At 36.5% G+C, this 27680-nt stretch overlaps 2 protein-coding genes and 1 non-coding gene across 4 annotated transcripts; 1 reads left to right on the forward strand and 2 right to left on the reverse strand.

The window, feature by feature from the left end:
* Positions 1 to 27680, forward strand: LOC140136327 (uncharacterized). Of its 2 annotated transcripts, XM_072158053.1 has the most exons (6): positions 1 to 1064; positions 1467 to 1609; positions 11697 to 11785; positions 15855 to 16001; positions 18399 to 18555; positions 26783 to 27680. In XM_072158053.1, the coding sequence occupies exons 1-4, from the start codon at positions 737 to 739 to the stop codon at positions 15922 to 15924; spliced, it is 630 nt and encodes a 209-aa protein (XP_072014154.1). In that variant the 5' UTR covers positions 1 to 736; the 3' UTR covers positions 15925 to 16001; positions 18399 to 18555; positions 26783 to 27680. The 2 variants fall into 2 exon arrangements, with proteins under 2 accessions (XP_072014154.1, XP_072014155.1); XM_072158054.1 differs by lacking the exons at positions 11697 to 11785; positions 15855 to 16001; positions 18399 to 18555; positions 26783 to 27680 and adding an exon at positions 1817 to 2275 and having other exon boundaries at positions 9 to 1064.
* On the reverse strand, positions 2978 to 5592 carry LOC140136326 (uncharacterized). The gene is given in 3 exon segments (XM_072158052.1): positions 2978 to 4623; positions 4626 to 4671; positions 5345 to 5592. Coding segments are annotated over 3 exon segments (1557 nt in total). The 5' UTR covers positions 5407 to 5592; the 3' UTR covers positions 2978 to 3174.
* Positions 24418 to 24491, reverse strand: Trnat-cgu (transfer RNA threonine (anticodon CGU)). The gene has a single exon. It is a non-coding gene; the product is annotated as a tRNA-Thr (tRNA).

Genomic DNA, 27680 nt, shown 5'->3' on the forward strand with positions numbered 1-27680 from the left:
AAAACAAATTCATCAGGTTTGGTATTGAACGAATTAAGAGAGTTTTTCTTTTGTCAAAACCAGTTTGAAGAAAACTTACTAGTTTTTCTTGCTGACAGTTTCGTCAGTGAGCCACTGACTTTATCAAAGCTTGGTGTTGTTGTGATGATCCAACAGCTGATGACTGGCGGGAAGTTATTTCACTTCCGGTAGCGATGTTAGTCTTGCTAGCAGTCTTCAGAAGAGGATCATACACGTGACTTAGGTTGTAGACATGACTAGTAAGTTTTCATCAAACTGGTTTTGACAAGAGAAAAACTCTCTTAATTCGTTCAATACCAAACCTGATGAATTTGTTTCAAGATCTGAGAAGTAAATATGGACAGAAAACTGTGACTTTAGTGCGAGATCTAGAAAGAGTAGAACAGAAAATCGCCCGTCATCGTAATCACTTACGGTACTCTCTAAAATGCAAAGATCTTGAACTCTCTCCCCCTAGTCTTATGATAAAATGCCCGATTAACACCAAAAAGGCTCGTGATATTATAGCTAAGGCTCGTAAAGAACTTCTTCGTGAAAGAATAAGAATCATAAACAATAAACTGTGTAATCTCAATAAGGTTTATCGCCGATAGCCCGAGAAGCCCAATTTCCGCAAGAGGGCGTTTACGCGCAAAGCACGATGGGAAGGAATTGGGACCAAACAACCAACGCGGAAGTTGTGTACAATTTGTTTGCATGTTACTAAGCATTGAAAATGGCTGCTCACGATGTTCGTCATTTTATGTCACTGAAAATAACCGAATTAAAGAAATTTTTAAGAGAAAGAGATGTTCCAGTTTGTAATGAAAACCATGCTGAACTTGCAGAAAGAGCCTTCTGGGCCGAAAAGCTTGGCTTGAAAGTGAAAGCTTCAGATGAAGAGGCGGAGCACGATATACAGCAGAGCAAGAAAAGAAATCTTGTGTTTGATGGGGGCATCATTCAGCTTCCACGTCCAGAAACGTTGACAAATGGTTGGGAAAGTGGACCAGCCAGCCTACCAGAAACCACTCGAGATCATCTGGACAGCTACATCAAAGCTGGTAAGTAAAATAATTAATTAATTCTAATTTTAAGTAAAATAAAAAAAAAAATTATAAGCTTACTTAAAATCTGATAGAAAAACAAACTGTAGTAGTTCTAGAACTCAACCTGTTCGGGTACATGACCCAGGTTGAATTATGTGATAAAAAAGGCACTGCTTAATTTTGAATCAGTCTGCTCCCCAGCGGGTAGCGGGGAACCTATGTCCACATTTTTCGGGACATGACCCAGGTTGAATTTGATAAAAAGGCACTGCTTAATTTGGAATCAGTCTGCTCCCCAGCGGGTAGCGGGGAACCTATGTCCAATTGTTGCTAATCTTTTGATCTTGTATGAGCATGGCTGTATTGATGTTATTTTAAAATTTTAAATTGATTAATCTTTATTTTTTCCAATTACAGGTAATCGGCGTATAGGGTTGGAGAAGACAGAGGGGAAAAGGACGTTTCGTCTTGGTAAAGGTCTCCTGTTGTCTGGCCATGTTAGGGCTCTGCAGTACCACGGTATAAGTGCCAACTTAAGCTACTGCTTTGTCAGGGGAAAGGTAGGTATCTGATTGGATGAATGTTTGTAAACTTAAGGGTAGACAAGGTATTGTTGGTCGAAGCAACCAAAAATAAATTTTCATTTATCTAGATCAATATATTATTGAAAAATAACACCTTGATGTTTTGCAAAACTTCATTCTGCAAATACTATACTTTGCAAACTTGCTTATTGTTGTTAATGAGTTATGTATGTTTTACAAAAGTGTTGTTGTTTCAGCCCTTTTTACAAGATAACTCAAGAACCACAGGACCTACAAAAGTATATCTGTGATATTTGAATTCTTCTACATGCTCGCTATGAAATGAGCAATGCAGTTTTTGCCAAAGCTCACTACCATTGGCAAGATGCTGTGAACTACCAAATCGCAACAGTTTAAAATAGTTAATAACCTTAAGACACGTTTCTAGACATTGTGTTTTCACATTAATAGCAGCAGTAGATATTCAGGTAAACCGTAAAAACACAATCATTTTTTATCAGTTATAAACACTTGGTTGCAATTAAGGGTGTTAGAAAAAGAAGAAGGTTGCCATTTGAACAAACTGTCACAAATGTGACTTGTGATGATCATGGTATTGCAATGTGGTTACATTACATGATTGTTTTATTGAATTAATGTTAAGTGATTTCATCACTGATAAAAATGAAAGACCGTTTTGACCATTTCAAACATCTTCGCACTGGACAAACCACTTGTTCCAACACCCTCAAATTAAAAAAAAGTTTTATAATTTATTAAATAGATGACTTAAACATGTTAAATAAAAGTACGATGCACATGATACAACTTGTAAGTTGTATCAACTTGTATGTAAAAACTGTACAATTGTAAGGTTTCAAAACATGAGAAATACCCGTAATATTTCGTGATTATCTCAGTTCATGAAAAAGTGATGTGAAATTTTCTACATCAATACTTTCCTGTAATTACACAATGTTTGTCAAAAACAAGGTACGCTTTTCTGTCAAAGGCTTTGAATTTTCAACATTTCAAGATATGAAACCAGATGATTTTAATAGATTGACCTTTGTATTTCTTGTATTGAAAACCACACAGATAGTAATATGCACTCAAATATTTATTTTATAATTGGAAACACAAGTTGAAATACAATTTATTGAACAGATGACTTAAACATGTTAAATAAAAGTACGATGCACATGATTTCACCAACTTGTAAGTTGTATCAACTTGTATGTAAAAACTACTATTGTAAGGTGTCAAAACATGAAATACCGGCAAATTTTTGTATAATATTAAATTCGAAAATGTGATATCTCAATTCATGAAAAAAGTGATGTGAAATTTTCTACATCAATACTTTCCTGTAATTACACAATGTTTGTCAAAAACAAGGTACGTTTTCTGTCAAAGGCTTTGAATTTTCAACATTTCAAGATATGAAACCAGATGATTTTAATAGATTGACCTTTGTATTTCTTGTATTGAAAACCACACAGATAGTAATATGCACTCAAATATTTATTATTAAAGATAATAATTGGAAACACAAGTGCTGGTTGTGATGACTATTTCATTTTATACTTAACCTTTATACATTACGATGTCAGAGGCACCAGAACGGGTTGTAGATTAGCTATTGCAGAGCATACTACAAGTGCCGACTCCATGAGGTCTACCATGGTAAGGGGAATCGGTCCTTGCAGTATGCTAAACTCCTTTAGCCGACCTATAGCCCGTTCCACGTGGATCCTTGCATTTGCTACAGTCTTAGTTTTATTGTCTTCTAGCTCTGTAAACTGAGATGTGCTTTTAGTAGTTCTCTGGAAGGGGGGGATAATGAGTCTAACTTGCTTATGCAGAAGAAGTTCTTGTATATTGAAGCCACGGTCGGCCATACACAAATCACCTGGTTCAAATAGGTCAACAAGCCCTGACATCTTCACAATTTTTTTGTCTGACGTATTTCCACCGACCGGCTTAGAAACAAATGAAATTGCTCCGCTTGGAGTTATACCGACAAGACACTTCACTGTAGGCCTTGATTTGTATTGGCTGTATACTTGGGTGTTAGAAGCTGCCAAAGATGGACGCTCAATCTGGATCTCTGTGCAATCTATGATGCATCGAACAGTGCCTTTGTATTTATGAAAGCATGCCGGGTAGTACTTAAGTGTTGCCTCTTTGCTTGGCCAGTTGATAAAAGCGTCAAGTTCTTTCTGCAAGAATGGCAGCCATGTTGATAAGACCTGCGACACTGTACTTTGACCGATTCCAAACCGGAATGCGAGGTCATCTTCACGGAGATTAAGGCGTAGCTTCATCAATGTCATTAAAAGCTCGTCTTCCAAAGTCTGTGCTCTTTTTGGTCCAGGTTTCTTGTGATTGTTAATTTGGTATGATTTGTCACCGAGGGAGGATTTTCCTTTGAAGTAATGTAAATTTTGAGCATGTGGGGCCACCTCGCTAAATAGCCACTTGAATATACCATACGATGGGATTCCTGTATATAGCTTGATTAGCTCATCAGAACCGGAAATGTCACTAATAGTCATTTTATTAGAGCTTGCTTCAAGGTCTTTCTCCAATTTCCTCACATTTTCTTTAGCTGTTTGAAGACGGTCGAGCAGTTCATCGCATCTCAGTTTTGAAGAGTCTAGTTCTTTTTCCAGGTGTGCCACATATGTTTGACTGACCTGTCGATAAGAGGATGACGGTGGAAGTGCGTACTCATGTTCATCGTGAAAATCTGATAAGTTCACTTGTATACCGATCGATGTTTGCGATGCTTCTACCTGTACTCCAGTAGCTTGAAATCTTCTGGGTCTTGGTCTTCTTGGTGTTGAGTGAATATTAGTCCGATCAATTGGAGTTCTTCTAGGGGTCGCTGGACTAACATCATACCCCTTCAAAAATAGAGATGGGTTTGGATCTGTCTTAAAAGGTTGAGCGTATTGAAAATGGTTGCTGCACACTTTTGTTGTTGACGTAACTTTGAAATCACTCCGGTGTAACAGTTCTGTCCATTTGACTTGGTTCTTTTGTTGGAGCAAGAATGGAATTTCAGGTCTTTCACATGATCTTTAACAATCCACCTATAAAGAGGAAGAAAAAAAAAGGTAGTGTTTAGAAATTAAGTAATTATTATTAGCAGTGTTTTTGACAAGTGCTATTGCAATAAGGCCAATAAAGTTACTTGCTTGCCCTCAACCGACCGACCTTAATTTTGGAAATCAGAAAAAAGGTGTGTTTGGAAATTGCTGAAAAAGTTTTTAAAATTCATTTGAGGGCAAGCAAACATTTTTTGTATTGGCCTAAACAGGAAACTCATTTTTAAAAGTACTTTAGGAAGCAGGAAATGGGGTCCAGTTGCCAAGCAACTTACACACACAAGTTAGGCCTAATGGCAATGCCCTACAGTACACTACTGTAGTACACTACAGCATTGTCATAAGGAATGAAGTATAAACTATAAAACATGACACACACTTGACCACTGATATCAAAAATTTATAAATTAAACAACCTAATACCTTGGCAAGTTAAATGTTTAGAAGAACGATGTTATGGAAATGTTATCTAAATATGGCTATGAAGTAGAGAAACTAAAAGAAAAATGCATGACTGATGTCATCAGTGATGTCCAGTGGCAGTATGAAAGCACGTAGGCACCAAACATCATTTTTTGTAAACATGAAACTGGCTTTCAATGGCCGATATTCCTATACAGATTTAAAGAAAAATGTTCAAGAAAATATCAAAACATACCTCTCAGGATATCGACGGTCATTATCACAACCCCAAACAGCACAATGATCACTACCACCCATCGGAAAAAGTGAGAAAATAAGCTTTTAATAAGGACGTTTTCGACTGCTCGCTGCACAGGTTCGCATAGGAAATGAACGTAAACAAACCCGTGAGAAAAGTTTTTCGCCGCGTGTGGCGCTATTGGTCCCAATTCCTTCCCATCATGCTTCGCGGCCGAATATCGCCGCTATCGGCGATAAACCTTATGAAAAGAAAGTTACGATCGAGAATGAGTTGAATAGTTCGTTGAACCCATCCGAGCAACGCCATCTATCGACTCATGTAAACAACATCAAAAGTGTTGAATTTGAGAAAACAAAATGTCGCCATGTAGAGAAATTAAACCGGCTACAACAAAAACAGAAGCCGAAAAAGGAACCAGAAATAGATCTGAGCGGTTCACAACTGAAGAGGTGGGTAATCAATCTATCTAAGTATAAGCTTACGAAGCCACAATGTAGTGCGTTAAGCAAAGGCCTCAATTATGCCGTTTCCCCGGCCAAGCTACCTGTCGAAGAATACATTGTTGCGACAGAGCAAGCGTGTGCCAAGCTTCCGAATTCGGAAGCCACAGTACTTCGCGCGGAGATTGCTGGCACTCTTAGATCTGCTAAACCGCCGAAATCTAACATAACTAGGGAAGAAAGAAAGGCATTAAATGAGTTGCAAAAAGAAAAGACCATTACCATCCTACCTGCGGACAAAGGAAAGGCTACCGTTGTAATGGATACTCAAGATTATGAGGATAGAGTGAAGGATATGTTGAGTGATGACAAAACTTATGAAGTGTTGAAAAGAGACCCCACTAGTAAATACAAGAAAGAACTTATGTCTATCCTCACTAACCTACGCGATGATTCAAAGATTACGCAAGCGCAGTATGACCACCTAAGACCCTCGGGGAAGTTATTCCTAGACTGTACGCTACGCCAAAGATCCACAAGCCGAATAATCCGTTAAGACCCATTGTCGATTATACGGGAAGCTTAGGTTACAATACATCTAGAGCATTGGCTGACATCATTAATCCAATTGTGGGCACTACCGTACATCATGTTAAAAACTCGTATGATCTTGCGGAAGAATTATGTGGGGTCATGATCTAAAACAATGAGCAATAATCTCACATGATGTAGTTTCCCTGTTTACCAACGTGCCAATCGACGAATGCCTTGCCATAATCGGTGATAGACTCGAAGAAGATCCGGATCTGAAAAAACGCACGCTGTTAGAGGTATAATACATTATGGTTTTAATGAAGTTTGTTCTAACAACCACTTACTTCACCTTCCGGGGCACCATTTACAAACAAAAATTTGGTGCAGCGATGGGGTCGCCGGTCAGTCCCCTCACAGCGAACATCTTCATGGAATGGTTAGAACAGCATGCCATCCTTACTGCCCCGCCTCTGGAAACGCTATGTAGACGACATTCTAGAAATAGTGCAAAAAGACACAGCCAAACACTGACAGAACACCTGAACCAAGTCGACACTACCGGTAGTACTAAATTTACGTATGAGGAAGAACAAGACCACCAAATCCCTTTTTTTTTTTTTTTCATAATCCGCAAACCCGACAATTCAATCAAGCTTATGGTCTATAGAAAAAAGACCCACACAGACCAATATCTGTCTTTCACGTCCCATCACCCTCTTGATCAGAAAATGGTGTTGTGCAGAGTTGTGCGCACGTTACTAGATAGAAAAAACAGAATAGTTACGGAAGTGGATGATAAAGTCAAAGAGGAAGAACACATAAGACAGGCTCTAACTAGGTGCGGTTATCCCAAATGGACAATTGATAAATCAAGAAACAAATGGAAGCCAAACAACAAGGAAAGACAAAGAAAAATAAGAGCACAACATCTGATTCTGAACAAAAAAGTAAAGGTTTGGTGGTGATACCTTACGTAGCGGGAGTGTCGGAAAGAATTAGTAGAAATCTTAAGAAACACGACATCGCGACCGCCATGAGACCCCATACTACGATCCGGAAAATGGTGGTCCATCCAAAAGATAAACAAGATCCCGTCAAAACCCCAAACTGTGTTTATGAAGTTCCTTGTGGAAGTTGTGAGCTAACATACGTCGGCAAAACCAAAAGAACTTTCGGCACGCGACTGGACGAACACAGGAGGGAAGCGGAAAAGCGAGTCAACAAAAATACACAAGATCAAAGAGAAAAGAATCCGAGAGCCATTTCAAGAACTCAGCCATTAGTGATCACGTAGCCAGGGCTAATCATATTATCAATTGGGGGAGTCTAAAATCTTAGAGAGAGAGAGAGAGAGAGAGAGAGAGAGAGAGAGAGAGACGACAAGTGAATTCGCGATCTCGCTAGCCATATCTGTCATTTTGCTATCTTGTTTTGTCATTTTGCGATCCCTACTAGCGAGATCGCAAAATACATTTACAAAGTAGTTGTATTTCGCGATCTGTGACTATAATCGGCAACCAATAGAACACCGCGAACCGCCACATCAGCGAAATCAGCCTCGTACTACGTGAAATGTTTTACCGATGTCAACTTGATTCACGGAGTGAATTTTGTATTTTGTGTGATGTTTCACCCAGAAATGTCATTTTTTTGTTACCGAATAAAACAAAATATGGCAAAATATTATGTCGCTGGTTCACTGGCAGCGTTAGTAGTCCACAGAAAGCGAGTTGGACCAAGACATGGGCGCCGGTCGACGAAGGGGTGTGTGAGTGTGTGGCTCGGCTGTGGAATTCGGCAGTCATACCCAGCAAATTGTGGTCGCATCATTTCGATCAAATTGATTTGCTATCTAAATCACGTCGTTGTTCTGCGAATTGTCATTGACAAGGAGACCAGTATCTAGTATGCTTTATACGACCCAAGGTATGATATTGAATCAGATGTGTTTTCATATGCTTGCCAAAACAAATTTTATAAAATTAAAAGGCCCATATTATAAAATAAATAGCTGTACATGTACATGTATGTAATGATGTATGTCATGGTATGACATACTTTTAATACTGCCATTATAATTACTGCCATGTGTACTGACTAATAATCATGATTGAATAAATTAAAAACCATGTGTATAGAACTGTACTGTGGTAGACCTAAATACGCATACATAACATAGGTTAGGGTTTTGACCCGGGGTTTTGACGTTGAAGTTTCAAAATGTTTTCAACCTAGATAGTAGAGGTTAGTTGAAATCAGGTTGAAATTTCAACGATGATACAACATACGTAGGCCTATTAAGTCCATCAGGTTGAAGTCCTTTTACAAATACAACATGATTTCAACCTGATTTCGACATCGAAATTGATTTCGATGTCGAAATTTCAATGTGATTTTATTGTGATTTTAACGTCAGGTACGTGCCCCCTGGGTATGGTTAATGGTATGATAATGTATGATGTATATATATTCCATGTATTTCAAGATGATTTTTCTTGGAGTTGGATGCTCGAGAAGTGGAGTTGGATGCTCGAGAAGTCTAGCCACAGATTTGCTCATCGATGAGCATTCAAAATCTAGTCGGATTCGCTGAAGCATGACACTGTAAAGCAATGGAAGTTCAGAAGTAAACACAGTCGATCACGACGGGTGATCGCATCAAAAATTTTGCTAAAATTGCATTTGAACAAAAATTTTGGACTGTTCAAAATAGACAATCTTCATTCAAAAGATACAGTTGACTCATCATGTAACTTTCGTTCAAATTTCAAGACAGAATAAAATAACATCCATTGCAAAAAATGTCACCACTGAGTACCGACCGAAAAACGATAGTATACTTTAGCATCGAATGCGTAACTGTGCAAATTTGATGCAAGAGTTCTCGAGTAATCTTGGACTTGACTCACTTGAGGAACTCTATAAGCGTGGTACATTTGAATTAATTATACTAAAGTATTAAATGCGTAATTGTGGATATCACTTGTGGGGAGTGAAATTGCACAAAATAAGGCACACATACCATGATACGATGTCATGATTTTTTAAATCTAATGCACAACATATGCATGATGACCGGGGGGTCAAATGCAAAGCTGCACTCGATTGCTATATAATTAGAGCATAATGAGTTCAAAACTCTAGTCTAGCTTGAATGTGCACACACGATACATTACACATTCAATGATTGAGTGCATTTAGCGCCAATCCGCTTGACATGTGGTGCATTTTGATGAAATGTGGGGGGGGCACTCATCCCCTGTCCCCGGGATTGACGCCCATGCTAGAGTATATGCTTATTGTTTTCGGTTGATTACCTGGTAGCGTTGACTGTTTTGCAACTGATGTTATTTTTATTGTGAAATGTTGAAATTTGATTGAAAGTTATTTTGATGAGTCAACTGTATCTTTTGAGTAAAGATTGCCTAGGGCCTACATTTTTAGTCTAGGAGCTAAATCTCATGCGAGCCTTGATAAAGGATTGTCACCCATGTCTTGATACCATGAGGTTTTAGGATAGACTCTCTGGATCACTGAGTAAGTTGCTGTGACAATTCCCTATGTTTTAAAAACAAATGATTTTAAATCAATGGAATTATAATAAGTGTCCATGATATTTAGCAAGATGATTATAGTGTTGTGCACCTTTAGCATTTAAGGGCCTAATTGACACAATTAATAGCAAGCCGATTTAGTGTTGTGCACCGTTATCACCAATTGCCTACATGCTGCCGATAGGAAGAAAAAACAATCATCCAGGTACATGCATCAGCCTAGCCTGCATGTAGAACATATCAGAACAGAAATGTCACTTTGCTTTCTGAGTTGGGAGTCAAGACCTGATGGTAAAGGTATACTGAAATAAGATTTTCATCCAGCTACATGTATGAAGAAAAATTAATAATCTAAGAAGAAGTCAAAGCAATAAATTGCTCTGCGCTGGGCCCGTATCATCCGTATGGCCCATGTCGTGGTGCAAAACATAACAGTCTGCCAGTGCACTGCATAAGCAGTCTACATGTACAATGTATTCATGATGATGACTATAATTCATGCATTATATGCAGCTACACAACTTCGATGTCCATCATTTCTATTCGCCATGTTCATTCAAGTGATCGGTTATTGAATGGTAGAGATTTGCATATCATGATGCATGAATGTGCACCAATACTTTAGCTTGCTCGGCTTTGTGTAAAGTTTGGCAATACCCTAGCCGTATAGTAGGCCTATAAGTTTGTATTAACCGCTTTTAAGGCCATGTGCTTTAAAAGACACTGCAGTCAAAATATGGGAACTGTTTCTTTGAATTAACCATTTGAATACAAAGGCAAGTTCCTATTCACTACTTGCACGGTTCCGCCATTATGCATTATTATGTTTTGATGGATCCAAGTTGTGATAATATTGGATCCAAAACATAATAATGATAATATTTATTGGTCTCACTATGAGTTGTAAAATATTGGACTCGACTACGTCGCGGCCAATATTTTAAAACTCAGAGCTCACCCAATAAATATGGGCTCAACCGATCCAATTTTATATCACAATGTATGCGGATAGAGCCTCACACTGGCAGCATGCATGAATATGAGAAGCGAACCAGTCATATTTCATTGTGTGTAAAGTTATGTGATTATTCCTTTCATGTGATGTCAGATATTGTCAGTTTGAGGCTCTCCTTGTACATAAAATGTCGGAACCATGCAAGTAGTGAATATAAAATGTGTGTTAGATTACAGAACCTACAGGTGTGAAATCAAGAACACTTCTCGTTCATATCATTTTTTAAAAGTTGAAATGGAATTGCATACATGCTCTGGTGTGCAAAATCGCCAGGACTCCAAATTAGCACCTGTCCGTTGGCAAAACCAAGTTTAAAATATTTCAAAAGCACAAATTATACATACTTTTGTTCTGCCATATTCTTTGAACTTAATATTATTGACTTTATCATCAAAACCTTTTTGACATTGGGTCTTGATGATTGTCGGCAGTGAAAATTCGACTCGACACTCAGCAGCCCTGGAGAATTGTGGAAAAAATGGGTAAAAACACACAAGAGATTGTGAAACTGATTACCCCCTTTTTTCAATCCACCACCTTGCACACATATTGACCCAGATTTATGCTCCATAGCCACTCTGTTGAGATGTACAGTATGTAACATGTATATCATAACCTTCTCAGCAGAAAGATAAGAACAGCCAACAAATGCATGCATACCGTACCCTTACCTCCCGGCTTTACCTGCTTGTGTATAATTGCAGTCTATAATTGACATGATTGCAAATTCAGCAGTCACTGATATTACAATGACAATATGGTCATGAATCATGATACACTCTATTTATATTTGGTTTTGATAGATGTATTTCAGTTTGGAAACAGAAGTTGGACCGACATCCCTCCTGAAGAACAATGGCCATCGTCCAATATGTATGGTTGAAACTGTCAGGTCAGTAAATAATTGTTGTTTTTGACAAGATGAAATGTATAGCTTACAAGTTTCTGCAAACCACAAAAATTTCTATTTGATTGTCCAGCTTGCTGATATACCTGCGGGGAGTCGCTCAGTTTAAGGCATGTTCAGAAAATTTTGAAATTTAATAAATTCATCTGAAATTGCTTTCATTAAAAAGAGAATCATTTAACTTAAAAAATGAGTGGGCCTACTATTGGCAATGCTATGAGGAAAAGTATGCCCACCTGAATGTCCCAAATTTTGTGTCCCAGCATTATCAATATGGCTTCCTATGTCTTAACATGTGTGTATGTATTTTACTATTGTATGGCTAAATAGACAGCTATGAGCCTATTTACAGTAAAATGTGAGTCTACAATAATGCGTCAATGCGAAATATTGGGCTTAAATGCGCACACTTTGCAAATGTGTGATTCAGTGCAAATCTGCATGTATGTCCAACACAGTCAAAGTCGCATATAGATGTGATGTAAACAAAACAAAGATTGCATGGCAGTTGAAGTGCTACTCTGATTTTTTATTTCTCCACCATGAGGCATACTGTTTTTGCAATGTCTTAGCTTCCATCCCTCCAGATGCTGTATCTTGTGAATGGATGGGTGGATATTGACGTCCAATTTTCAGGATAGGTGCATGGGTCATAATTTCATACATGTCAAAGCGTCAAATAAAAAGTCAAAAGAGCTATACCAATGTATTGATCAGAAGTGCACAAGAACAAATCACTAAGAACCCACTACTAAATGGGTTTGGCATGCTCAAACAGCACACATGTCATTTTCTTCTCATTAGGCAGTAAGCATCATGCTGCTTCACTGAAAGAAAAACAAACAAACAACAACAAAAAAAACAACAACAAACAAACATGTGTATGTCCAGCCCTTTTAGTTTCCATTTTACAAAATTTTGTGGATAACATTTAATTAACATTTTTAATTTTAATTTTACTGATGAGTAGTGTGTTTGGACATTTTATAATGAAATAAAAAAAATAGGTTTCCGACAATTCAATCTAAGATGAACTACAATCATAAGCGTGTTTATTTTTCTAATTTTGAGCATGTGTCACGCTTTTGCTCCCAATTCATGATGCATGACCTTTACTATTATATTAAAAAATAGTTGTCAAAATACCTCTTTGAACAAAGATGGTGTTGTCAAAATAACCTCTTTTCACAGCATGATTTTGTAACATTGCACAGTACATGTAGGCCCCTTTTACAATAGGAAATAACATTTTCTATGAATACCAAAATAGGCAAGGCCAGTTTGCCAAACCTATACACACTTGAAATTTAGTCTTGCCTATATGTTATTTATGTCTTTTGATCTAGGTAGGCCATCAGTTTTGTTCTGAACAATGATTAAAACCAAAAACTAAAGGGTAAAACTATTAAAAATTACTTTTTCTCTCTAGTACATTCAATTTACAATTTTGAACATATACCAATTTAAAAACATGCCTCAAAATGTCTGTCAAACAATAAAACACGCAAGATGGTATTGTAATTCCTACTAAACTAGGTTGATATAACAATGCAAGATTAGCCACACCTGACACCCAGCTTTGTAACAACATCACTTTGTGTGGAGAAGGCATTTTGATGGTATAATCAATGGTGAAGTGGTGTTCGTCAAACTTATGTATGTTATATTGCTTATGTTACTTTTGACAGACACATTTAAAAAAATAAAGAAATGAGTTGATGTTCAGTATTTCAAATTTTAATTTTTTTGAAATTTGTATGTTATACATGACAGACACTTGCATATTTTACAGCTTATACATTATTTTACCCTCCCAAATTATACTGATCCTCACATTGTTTTCTCAATCAGTTGCAGTAGGTAATTAGTGCACCTAAATATTTACCCTCAGCGTGATCGGTCAAGAAGAAATTTTTGCTTTGGCTAATTTTTTTTGATGAAAGATAATTGGACACTATCACTTTGGGTGATATTGTAAATTTTTGCTTGTTGCCATGGTAACAGGCAAAAGTTTTATTTTTCATTGTCCTTCTGAGTGAGAGTGCTCTTGAAAGTACTTTCTAATATACTTTTAAGTCTATTTTGCAACCGATGACACCTAAAGGTAACTAGATAGTTAAAAGTTTTAAGGGGGTACTACACCCCTGCCCAATTTTGTGCCTATTTTTGCATTTTTCTCACGAATTATAGCGCATTGGTGACAAGTAAGATATGTATATTATAGGGGCAAGGACTAGAACTACTGCACTGGAAATTTTATTTCAGCACAGACAACAGTTGTGGAGTTACAGTCAAAATGAGGAAAACCAATATTTGATCAATAAATCAATAACTACTTGCCTTGAGTTGCTGAATTTTCAGTGCAGTAGTTGTAGTCCTTGCCCCTGTAATATACATATCTTATTTGTCACCAATACACTATAATTTGTGAGAAAAATGCAAAAATAGGCATAAAATTGGCCAGGGGTGTAGTACCCCCTTAACTTAATTGCAGAAAAAGGCAACATTTTGCATGTCAAAACTAACATTTATGTAAGAGTCCAGGCTAGACCAAAAATATTTTTAAATGCATTCAAAACATCTTAAAAGGGCATTTCGTGATCCACAGCAACATCCCCCCACTTTTCTCAAAAAAAAGTTTAGATTTTTATATCATTGGAAACCTCTGGGTAGGCCTACATAATGTTTATGTACAAAATATTTCTTGCAGATTAATTCGTTTAGCAAAGATATTTTGAAATTTGAATTTCGTTCTGGTATACCAGTATACAAATATTACATGCCTTTATGAGTGTGATAGTACAAAATATATAATGAGGTCAAATTTGGGCTTTTCTATTTCACAAGGCGTAGCCGAAGCCGAGTGAAATAGATCAGTCAAAATTTGACCAATTGATATATTTTTACTATTCACGCCATGTGATAGTATACAAATATTAACTGTCTATGAGTGTGATGGTGAAATATAATCACGAGGTGAAAGATGGATTGTTCCATTCCACGAGCCGGGCGGCGAGTTGAATGGAACAATACATCTTTCACCGAGTGATTATATTTCGACCATTACACAAATTTACAAATTTAAGACAGTTAATATTTGTTTTATATCACTCATGCATAAATTCTATTACTAAAATACTATTTAAGGTAGAAAATACATTTTTTCATCAACATAACACCATGTTTTGCCGTGATATACTTCACATTTTGGGGTCCACCCATAACTAAATCGGCGAGTCCAAGAGTCAGCGCGGGTTAGCGAGGCGCACTCTGACGGCAGAGCACATGATGGTAAAGACTATCACACGGAGAGGGTGATAGTAAAAATGATAAATAAATCAACCAATGAACTGTTTAGAATTTATGTATGAGTGATATAATATACAAATATTACCTGCCTATGAGTGTGATAGTACAAAATATATCATGAGGTCAAATTTTGACTTTTCTATTTCACCAGGCGTAGCCAAGTGAAATAGAGCAGTCAAAGTAAAAACTATCACATGGCTAAAGTCACTGTAATCATGATATAATAAAAGCTATCACACGGCAAAAGTCACTGTAATCATGATATAAAACGAAATTACAACACATTGTCTATGGAGCAGTGTAATACACATAATCATGCATAATTCACAAGTTTACGCAAAATCGGAATCAACTGAAATTTTGGGAATAAGCTTTTTTTCGTGGATATCTACTGACAAATGTCATAATAAGAGCATGCTAGGATCACAAAATACTCCTTTAAACAATACAAAAAATGTTGTAAAAATATTATTGTAAAACATTTTTAGGAAACATGTTTGAAAAACATTTTGTCAACACTTGATAACATTGTCTTAGATTGTTTTGCCAAAAAGAATTCAAAAATATTTTCTAAATGTTATTAAATTTACATACCCTCTATAACTTGACATTTAAACGTTTTCTGTTTAAGCGTTTCGTGTTAAATACTGTATCATATGCATTGTTAAGTATATTTCTTTTCTTTCCAAGAATAAATGGCATACATATACATGTAATTGTTGTGTTGTTTTTTTGTTATTTACAGGGGAAATGTTGAAGAGATACTAGGAAGTGTCAGAAGGGCTTACGGAGACAAACAACCGGCATCCTTTTGACCACTTATCAAGCAATCTGAAATTGGCTCAACTTGGGGAAATGGGTGTATATTAAAAACCCTGAATTCAGCAGTCAAGTAAGTTGAAATCAGAACTATGATGCATTACATACATAGCGGTTAATCTGTAAATTCATACGATTTATAACAACTTTGAGAGACTTGTACACCAGTCCACCTTATCCAAGACAGAGCCGAGTCCCTTTGTATCTATCTGAGCCAAGTCCGGGTCTGGGGTGCCAAGTCAAGCTCTCATTTATTACTGCTTTTGTTATGTCAAAATAAAAGCAACTTGAAAGCATTTAGAACTAGAAAAGTCATATTCTCGCCCAATGCCCACCTAATTTAGGTCCAAACAGTCGGTCTCTCTCCCAATGACCCCATTATTTAAATTTGCTCTTTACCATGTTTACTGTGAAAGTGCCATACCTACACTTATAGGCCCATATCTATTTCATATTAAAGTGCTCCCCCTGAGGAAAATAACCCTCAGTAATGTTGTGTTTTATGTAGCCAGACTCTTCTTCTCTCTTCTTTTACAATTCACATCACCAACAATTTAAGGGGTCCAAACCAAAGGGATAAGGTGTCCCCCGGACATGCAGACTTACAAGAATGCGATCCCTTGTCCCCGGTCATCAGATGTCCCTGTTTGGTTGGTTTTAGACCAGAACATGTCCCCATTCGCTGGTATCTAAAAGCCAACATACACCCCTACACAGTAGTACTACAAGTGTCATACAGCGGTCATGTGGGTTGTCTGTGGGGGTGTGTATGCAAAACACACTACATGGAACTCAACTCACATGTATGCAGGGACCTGGAAAGTGTCAATAGGTTTGTGCATCATACATGCAAGGGCAATGTACTCAGAGGGGAATAAATTATAGAAAAATAACATCATTATCTATAATTATAATAAAAACAAATCACCCTTCAGAAACATCACAAGATAATGTGTTGAAATTTTTTCCCAGTTTACCATTTTATTCTGCAAATAGGCCTACATGTATTCACTTTCAGATATTTTGAGTCAATTTTTATTTTATAAATTATGAATAATTAATTATCAAGACCTGTTTTATTTCATTTATGATGGTGACAGAGAAACCTAAATAATTTGGTGGATAGATATTTGAGAGATTTGACAGCCCTCAATCAAGTACATGAAGGAACATGGGCACATAAGTGAAATCAATCAATTTTCAATCAAAATTAGATTGAATTTGACATTTTGGACAATTATTTCACAATTTGTATGGATTTATCTGTAGTGAACTGGGACCGGACTCGGCTTTAAGTCAGAATCCTTTTTCTGTCCGAGTCCGAGCCGAGTCGGACAAAAAGTGGCCCAGAGTCCGGACTCGACAAACGATACGTCATAAAACAAAAGAAAACTCAAGAGTTACTTTAAGGGATATGGTTTTTTGTGGGACATGAGAGCACATCAGACATATGGAATTGCAAGTTGCATACGAAGACTGTCCTACTGATCATTATTCAGTTATGGAGCAGTGCTAACCGCAAGTTGACCACAGTGTAGTGTTGGGTAGTGCTTAAATTATCCTCTGGTCAGATGACATGTGATTATAGGCTGCTCAATACCTTTGGCATGATCGTCTGGGCTTATAATGAAGTATAGTCACATCAGGGTTTTAGATTACCGGTACATGTACAGAAGGGGTGTTGTTCATAGGGACAGCCATCTGATCGCTCTCAATATAAATTACCATGTTGACCAGAGCACTCCTAAACTTACACACATACACACCCGCACACATGTAAATCAGAATCACTTGTACTATACATTTTGCTTAAATTCCTGCTTTCTTCTCAATTCTTCTGTCAGTGTGCTTCACTATTTTCATAAATACGTATTTTTAAACCAAGCATCTGATCAGACCACATTTGTGCTGCCATAACAGCTTGTAGACAGGAAGTCTGGAAGTGACCTGGTCTTCCTGTACATTCTGAATGCAAAGGCGGTACATGACACCAGATTTAGCCACAAAATTGTCTACTTTGTTCAACTTTGTGATATTATTGTAAACGTTTCCATTGTTTTTTATAACATATCAGAAATTCGAAATCCCCCAATGTGTAATAAATTTGCTATTTAAGTTTGACTGAACTTTGATGATATTTATCTGAAAAGTTCCTATCCTGTACAGTGGTCAATAGCATGAGGATTTGGTCACACTTGGTGGTCTTGGTATGTCACGTCCATGGGTCACGTGCATAATTTATAAATATGTATTTATAAATATAATCGAAGTTATCTGTCTGTAGGCCATTATATTTGTTCATAGTCAGCAATGCTGCTATCTACTGTAGATAGCTCATATGTGACACAATATATAAATTATAAATTTATATTGTATACATTTATGTTCATTTATACACTATGCAACATTCTATTTTATCATTGACAAGATATTTAAATTAGTTATGCCTATATTAAATTTACTTTCACAGGTACAGTAATCCAACCAATCTGAGTTCTACTCAGATGATTGTGTCTGATGATGATACAGTTTTCATCTTCAGTTGGTGAGGGCTGAGGGGCAGGTCATGAATGACAAAGAATGTATTGCACATTTAGTAGCCCAGATGATCGGGCTGTGTTGACTAGGTAAGAATTCTGTTCTGTATTCAATAATGCTTTTTGTGGGGTGGGGGTTGGAGGGTGTACTCCTTGTGGAACGCATTACTACCGGACTTAAATCTCTCTGATATGAACACCGATTTTTTCTTCAATTGCTGCTCACCAGGGATTACTTTGTGCATAAATCATGCATATTTACACCTTAACATACTTTTCGTTCTTCAAGTGCAAAATTCTGACAGGGTCTATCTTATTTAGAATTTTCCAGAGAATGCAAAAATCAATTTCTTATTTGCCAAAGCACTGGCCATGGGGGTGATACACTTTTTAACAAAACCTCCATATTAAAAGGAAAATCCTCAAAATTAGTATATATTTTGATTATACAGTATTTGGCAAGCTATTGATGTCTTGTTGGTGTCAAATTAAAGCAATGCAACTGTTTATGACAATTAATCTTTTTCATATACCATATTTTGTCAAATAGTGGCCCCCTCAAATAAAGGCCCCCACACCACTTTTTTCAACCAAGATGTTTCAAAAATGCCGATATTTCCATGCTATCTTGTGTAGTATTTGATTAAATACAGTATAAAGTAATTTTGATATAGGTTTTTCTCAGTTAATTTAACACATTTTTCGTTATATTTAATATCCCGTTAAGTTTGAATTAAATCCATAAAATTTTGAAGTGTCTATTTGTAAACATAAATTTCGTCTTTGGTCAAATAAATTCATATTTTGATCAAACGTATTCATACAATGTTCATTTAATTTCGTCAAAATGTATTTAAATTTCGTCCATTGTAGGGGTTATCAACTTAATGTGTAAATATATTTCGTCTTTGATCAAATCTTTTCATATTCTGGTCATTTAATTTCGTCTTTAACATAAAGCATGTAGAAGTAGGCCTGCATATTTTCTTTTTCTTTCTGTCTTTCTCTCTTTCATTCTTTCTGTTTATCTTTCCATTTTTATATATTTCATATTTCTTTATTTTGTTTTCTTTCTTCGTTATTTCTTTTTCTTTTTGTTCTTTTTTTTTAGTTTTTTGTTTCTTTCTAATTTTTATATCATTATATATTTCAAATGTGGTTGTATGGCCCTCTTTGTCTCGCTCCCATATTATATATTGTGACAACTGTTATTTGGTCAGAATAATTTTAGACACGTCTGTTCGGATTTATATCAGCAAGGTGAGAACTAGTGTTATTTCAATGCATTGGAATAGGAATTGAATTTGATTTAGGCCATTTTTCAGTGCAATTCAGTGAAGTGAATCGAAATGGGTTTTTTTTATTTGAATTCAATTAAATTCATTTAATTCAATGTTTTTATTCTTTCATTTCAATTCAATGCATTGAATCGAAATGTATTTTTTGTTCATTTCAAATCAATTCATTGAATCGAAAATGCATACAACATGTATTTGATGCTACCATTTCACCTGTATTGTCAGCCTATCAGTTACAATGAACATTCTCCCTGAACTGCTTTTAGCCAAATGCCCGGTAAAATATATCAGTGTTGGTAATAAGAATTGAATTTGAATATGCATTGAATTCAAATGCTGTGAATTGGAATTGAATTCAAATACTGTGAATTGGAATTGAAATTGGTTAGCAGTTAATTTCAATGCATTGAATTGGAATTGACTAAAAAAGTGATTTAAAGTAGAGAAGACTGAATTGAAATTGCATCAAAATGATTTTATATATAAGAAGGTGAATCTGAATCTGAATTGAATTGAAATTCATTTTCTGAATCATAATAACACTAGGGAGAACTCAATACCAGTGGTTGAAATCTAAGATGTAATTAATGAAGGCCTACAATGCATTATGGAGGACGAATTGCTTTGATCAAAGCATGAAAATTAATGAACAAAGACGAATTATATTTGTGCAAGTACTGTCCATGCAGCAGGTGAGACGATTTCAATGCGCTCTAGGACGAAATCAAATGAACACTGTATGAATCTTTTTGATCAAAATATGAATTTATTTGACCAAAGACGAAATTTAAGTTTACAAATAGACACTTCTAAATTTTAAGGACCAATTCAAACTTAACGGGATATTAAATATAACAAAAAATGTGTTAAATTAACTGAGAAAACCTATATTAAAAGAAGACAAAAATCATGTTTTTTTTACCATTTTTAATTGTTGGTTTTTCAAATGTTTTGAAATCTTTAATGTGACTTAAACCACAATTTTGCATGGTTAGCCTAAGAGACCATATTCTTCAGATTCCAAATATGTCTTGCCAATAATTTAATTTAATTTAATTCAATTTTAAAATAAAAATCCTAATTGGTATTTTGACCATTTTATCAGTATTTGGTGAGCTATTGATGTCTTTTGGTGTCAAATAAAGCTACGCATCTTTTCATATAAATTCATTTTAATGTTGAAAATGACAAAATTTGGGCCAAATATTTATGTTTTTACCATTTTATTTGTCAATTTTGGTTTTATCTACTGAATTGAGGAGAGCTAAGGGCTATATGATGAGGTCATTACTATCTACTAAAGATGTCATTATTATCTACTGAAAATAGCTGATGGCTATGTGAAGACATTGCTATCTACTGAAGATAGGTGATGGCTATGTAAAGGCAGTGTTATCAAATGAAGATAGCTGATTGCTCTGTGAAGCCATTGCTATCTACTGAGGATAGCTGATGGCTATGATATGTCATTAATGTCTACTGAAGATAGCTGATGGCTATGTGAAGTCAGTGCTATCAAATGAAGATAGCTGATTGCTCTGCAACATCATTACTATCTACTGAAGATAGCTGTTGGCTATGTAAAGTCAGTGGTATCTACTGAAGATAGCTGATTGCTATGTAAAGTCAGTGCCATCTACTGTTGATAGCCAGTGCTATCTACTGAAGATAGCTGATTGCTCTGTGAAGTCACTGCTATCTGCAGAGGTTAGCTGATGGCTATGTGAAGGTGTTTCTCTTTACTGAAGATAGCTGATAGCTCTGTGAAGTTATTGCTATCTGGTGAAGATAGCTGATTACTGTATTACTGAAACAATCTGCTAAAGATAGCTGGAAGGCTATGTGATGTCATTGCTATCTGCTGATGTTAGTTAATGGCCATGTGAAGTTATTGCTAACTATTCAAGATAGCTGATGGCTCTCTGAAGTCATTGTTATCTGCTGATGTTAGGTGAAAATTTATATGTGAGGTCATTATTATCTACTGAAGATATAGCTGATGTCTAATATGGAGTCCTTGCCAACTACTAAAGAAAGCTGATGGCTATATGAAGTCATTGCTATCTATTTAAGATATGCTCTGTGAAGTCATTGCTATCTTCAGAGGTTAGCTGATGGCTATGTGAAGTCATTTCTATCTACTGAAGATAGCTGATGGCTATGGTAAATCACTATTTACTGAAGATAGCAGATGGTTATGTGATGCCAGTGCTACCTACTGATATTAGCGGATGACTATGTGAAGTCTTTGCTATCTGATGAAGATAGGTGATATCTATGTGAAGTCATTGCTATCTACTGAAGATAGCTAATGGCTATGTAAAGTTAATGCTATATACTGGGGTTAGCTGATGGCTCTGTGAAGTTATTGCTATCTCTACTAAAGGGAAACAGGACATTTCGCCTCCATTCCATTTCGTAAATAAAGAGTACCAAATAGAGAGTTTTAGACGCAAGCTGGTAAGAAAAATGGTCCAAGGTTTAATTGGGCTTTTACGTGCTCTCACAACTCATTCCGTAAAGACAAACACACTGTCAAAACCCAATGGCATATCGTTCAACCCTAAACTATGCCAAAACACCCTAAATCATACCGCCCAGGCCTATATCATACCTCCAAACCCGAAGGACTTTGCAAGAGGGCACAACATCATTCAACAATGATAGATTTGAAAAAAAAGGACATTTTATTATTCAGAATAGAGATCACAGTGACTCATTTCGGAATAAAGAACCTTTTTTATTTTTTGGTATGGAGAACATTTTTTTCATATTCGGAATAGAGAGCACAGTGATTTGATTTGGAATAAAGAACCTTTTTTCGATTTCGGAATAGAGAATACAATTTTTTCATATTCGGAATAAAGAACTTTTTCCATATTCGGAATAGAGAACCTTTTCTGTTTTCAGAATAGAAAACCTTCACAATAGAGAACTTTTTTATTTTCGGAATAGTGAACCTTCGGAATAGCGAACATTCAGAATAGCAAACCTTTGGAATAGCAAACTTCGCCCAAATACCATTAGTCACTTCAGATATATTATTATTAGAACACATTTATAGAGCACATAAACGTAAAAAAACATCTCAATATGCTGACAAGCAAATTAACAAAAGCAACAATTATGAACATCAAATGCAACCCTGGCCCTGGGTACCCAAGGATGGCCGGGATTTGGGGTTTAAAGTTCAAGTCCAGGGTAAACACCTGGCCAGTCCCGGACCCTCCCGGCAAAATCATGAAACCCTCCCTGGCCCACCAAGGGCAAATATCCAATACAAACTGATGCAAACCCGGGTATTCCACGGCCCAAGTTCCCGGCCCCGACGGAGCATGAGATATAGGCCTAGATCTTTTTGTCAATATAGTGGGGATCTTATGCGGGTTCAAATATGGAATGTAGTTTCGTTGCCAAAAGCATAACCTAGGGCAGATCTCGTAGCTATTATACTGGAGATCACCCGGTTAAACAATATGATGATTTGGGGCCTGAGCAGTGATAAAGACCTCAGTATCGCTGGATTTCATGTTTTTGCTGACTTGGAACTTCTGCCATGTTCAAAGGCCTTTGTCTGACACAGCATTTATTTCATAGGCCTAATGGTTTTAACCCTATTCTATTACCCACATCAATTCCATGCCATATGGCACGAAATGGCTTCATGCATGTAAAAATAATATTTACACAAAATTAATAAGGTCTTATCTTTTGAATAGTTTTGATAATTTATCCCTTCTCTATCAAGAAAAAACCTTTTTTAAGTAATATAACTACCATTTACACATCATAATATATTTTAAAATGTCAGAAACTTGCATATTTTAACCATTTTTAGGCCAAATATTGCCCTAAAAATAGCCCCAAAAAGGTCCTTTAATTATAATATAGTCCAAATCAACTCGGCTTTCTTTCAATTATATGTAGTAACACAGCAGTGTATTTTTTTAAAAACAGCATGAAAATGCCACATTGATGTACTCATATACTTCAAAAATGCAAATCAAAATATTTTTTTCATTATATTTGGCTAAGAGCTCATTAATTATTCATGAGCTAATTTGCTGATAATATTTATCAGGAAAAGAGTAGATGCTTTTGAGATGTGGTGTTACAGTCCTGAGGCTTCTACAAGTGACATGGAAAGACAGGAGATAAAATTCCTGGACCCTCGACAAGATTGGTACAAGTCTAACCATCAGAAGCAACTGTAATTGGAGAGAAAGCTGAAGTACTTTGGCCATATTGTCAGGAAACACGGAGGTGTAGAAAAGCAGATTTTGCAAGGGGCTCCCACAGTATTAGACATCAACAAGCTTCAGAGAATCCAAAACATGAGCGCTCGCCTAATCTCTCTTACCAAAAAGCGGGATCACATAACTCCCCCATTCTACGCGATCAACTTCACTGGCTCCCAATTGAGGAAAGAATCTGCGCAGCTTACCAATCTTGCTCAATGTAGTGCCGCAGCACAGGATTTTGACATGCTGTCCATCCTAAGATGTTGATCAAAATCAGCACCAAGATTCCTGATTTGTGGTGTAGGATTGACAACAGGGAAAAACAGTGGCATGATCGACGGGCATTATATAAGTAAACATTATTTTTCATCAGGTTTGCCGTTGCAAATAATAAAGGAGACAAGTAGAAAAAGTGATCCCGCCTGGGAATCGAACCCAGGACCTCAGGTTTACGAGACCTACGCCTTAACCACTTGGCCACGGGAGCTTCATGATTAGGCTGGTTGAAATTTGCACGGAAAAACAGTGGCATGATAGACGGGAATGATATAAGTAAAGATGAAATATCATCAGGTTCGCCGTCGCAAATAATAAAGGAGACAAGTAGAAAAAGTGATCCCGCCTGGGAATTGAACCCAGGACCTCAGGTTTACGAGACCTACGCCTTAACCACATGGCCACGGGAGCTTCATGATTAGGCTGGTTGAAATTCAAACACATAAGTGGTCACTTAAACTTATCTCCTCCCCGCAAATAGCCCATAGTAGCTAGGGCCGTTTAAATAACCGCTTATGGGTTCGAATTTCAACCAGCCTAATCATGAAGCTCCCGTGGCCAAGTGGTAAGGCGTAGGTCTCGTATACCTGAGGTCCTGGGTTCGATTCCCAGGCGGGATCACTTTTTCTACGTGTCTCCTTTATTATTTGCGAAGGCGAACCTGATGAAAAATAATGTTTACTGATTGACAGCAGCTTTACCCACACTGACAGAAGGTAATTGGCGAGGCGTCGCAAAACAAGAAGTAAAATGAATGATTTCTGTTTTGCTGTCATTCAAAACAAGAAAATTAGAGGACATCCATGTTTTAATGTCCTTAACACAATTCTCACTTTCTCTATAGCACTGTCCTAATTTTGACATTGAAACTGATATAAGGTTGAGAATCATCTGCAAACTTCATACAGGAGAGTCCATGTTCAATAATGCTCTCTTGGTGGGCACTATAGAGAGTAAAACAAATGGACCACACACTCTCACCTGTGGCATACCATAATCAGTCTCTACAGGATGAGACAACACACCATCAACAAGGACACTTAGACTCCTCCAACATCATAGCATGATTTCAGGCGATTAATGAATACCTTATGGTCTATGGTGCGAGGGCTGCAGTTAAGTCTAAGAGGACCAGACTGGTCTCACCACCTTGCTTGTCAAGATCCATGAGGATGTCATTATACACACGAGTTAAAGCAGTCTCAATACTATGATACTGCCTGTACGCCGACTGAGAAGGACCAAATAGATTGCTAGAGTTTAAATGCTCAACATACTGCTTCATAGTGCAGCGCTCTTATGACCTCACTTAGAAACGCCAAGTTGGAAATAAGCCTGTAATTTTCATTGTTTCTGGGTTACTAGACTTCTTCAGGATGACGTAACAAGGGCAGATTTCAGAGCATTGGGGAACACAACCGTTTCAAGGGACACATATTGGTAATTGCAGTGATATGTGGCAAAAGCAAGTCTAGATTGTCTGCTAACAACCAAGCAGGAAGGGGGGTCAATGGGATATAAGGAAAAATATTTAAAAAATATGTGAAATGACAAAAAAATGTTTCTTCACTCCAACAAATCTGTTAAGATTAGAACAGACAAGAAATGTAGTCAAATTTAATGTTTTCTTAAATCTCGAACCGGACGCGAGACCAGGAGAGCCATGACCAAGACCATCAGGTCTGATACTCTCGAGGCCTACAATACTGTTGTATGTTGTTGATCAAGATTGAACACAATCAAACAATGCTTTCTCTTCCCCAATTCATGAGCACTTCCTTGTGCATTTAAATCGTAACCTTTGGGTTGTCAGATTATTATAGTCCATTCAACAAGTCAACAAGTCAATTGTGGTTTTAGGATTCCTAGTCATTCGCAATACTTTGAGACTGAGATCTGGTTTATTCAGGGCTGAATTAACCTTTTGGGTGGTTCTGGGCCACTAATCGGCAAAAAAAAAAACCCATAAAGAATGAGAAAAAAATCTAGCACCTGTGTAGCCTTTTTTTCGATTTAAAAAAAAAGCAGTAGGGATATAGGGTTGTTCACTACTCTCTTAAATAATTGGCCGTTTGAAATATTTCAATCTTTTAACAATTGATGGTAGGAATCAATTTAAATAGATTGAAATGGTTTTTTTTTTTTGTTTGACTCTAACTCTTTTTGTTGACTGATTTCACTATCCAATCATGTGTTACTCCTCATGTATGCCAAATGGTATGTGTTGCATAATTATGTTCAATCGAAAAAGATTTGCTCCTAACTTGAATAAGCTACTGAAATTACAGTTGTAAACAATTTGAAACCTAATTAGGGGCGACAGAAGATTAAAAGTTCAATCGTTTTGATTGAATATTCAATTGAGCAATTACATGTACCCATATCTTTGTATGACCTATTCAGGACTGTCGGCCCTATTTTTGTTTGTTTTGTTTTGTTTAGTTAAATGTTTGCACTCACTATTAACCTTTCATAATTTTATTTTAATTTTTCCCCTTACAGGTGAAAAGGACACATTGACACATGGACTTGTTGAGAGAGTTCAACCCACAAACATATCATGCAAGATTGAAGGACTTGAGTTATCCAAACTGGAAAAAAAAATGTTTAAGAAGATCAACAAAGTTGTTTATGAAACTTCATGGTATGATAATGCAGGAAACCAATACTCCTATCACAGATTATGGACAAATTTATGTGTAAGAAGGTTTTGAAGCATGTTTGAACTTTCCTCTTCTAAATGGTAGAAATTGTGAATCTTGCTCTCTTTGCAAAGGGTACTGAAGACCTCCAACACTTTCATTGCACTTGTAGCACTCTGAAAACTATTTGTTCTGAGGTGTACTGTATTTGAAGCTGGAGCATGATCTGATGATTGAAAACAATTTTAAATCTGGATATCAAAATATGTTAGTATACCTATAAATTGGGAAGAAGGTATTGATAATAGTTTTTACAAACTTTTCTTAAAAATCAATTAAATTTTGATGGATTGTTCCATTTCTTCGCCTGTCTCATAAAGGGGAGCAATCCATCTTTTGTCCATGAACCATCACATTCATAAATTTGTTTAATGAAGTTTGTTTGGCTTATATGAGACGTAAATTATTCGGCTTTTGTTACTGCACGTGTCAATAAAGTTCCAACACACGCTCACGAAAATTCACATAAGCGTGCGCCGGTTACGCATTACGCAACGAAAAACTAGCATAAGCATTGTGCCCAACTGCGTGCATGCCATTCTATATCAATACACGGTGTTTAGAGTCTTATTTTTTTCGCCTTATATAAACCCACAAACTTTAGTATTATGTATCATGATGATATTCACCTTTTGAAGCTTTATGATTAGGTCTTGTGGGTTTTAATACATTTTGAAAATTGAGTAGTGACAGTTAAA

Source organism: Amphiura filiformis, chromosome 16, assembly GCF_039555335.1.
Source record: "Amphiura filiformis chromosome 16, Afil_fr2py, whole genome shotgun sequence".
NCBI lineage: Eukaryota > Metazoa > Echinodermata > Ophiuroidea > Amphilepidida > Amphiuridae > Amphiura > Amphiura filiformis.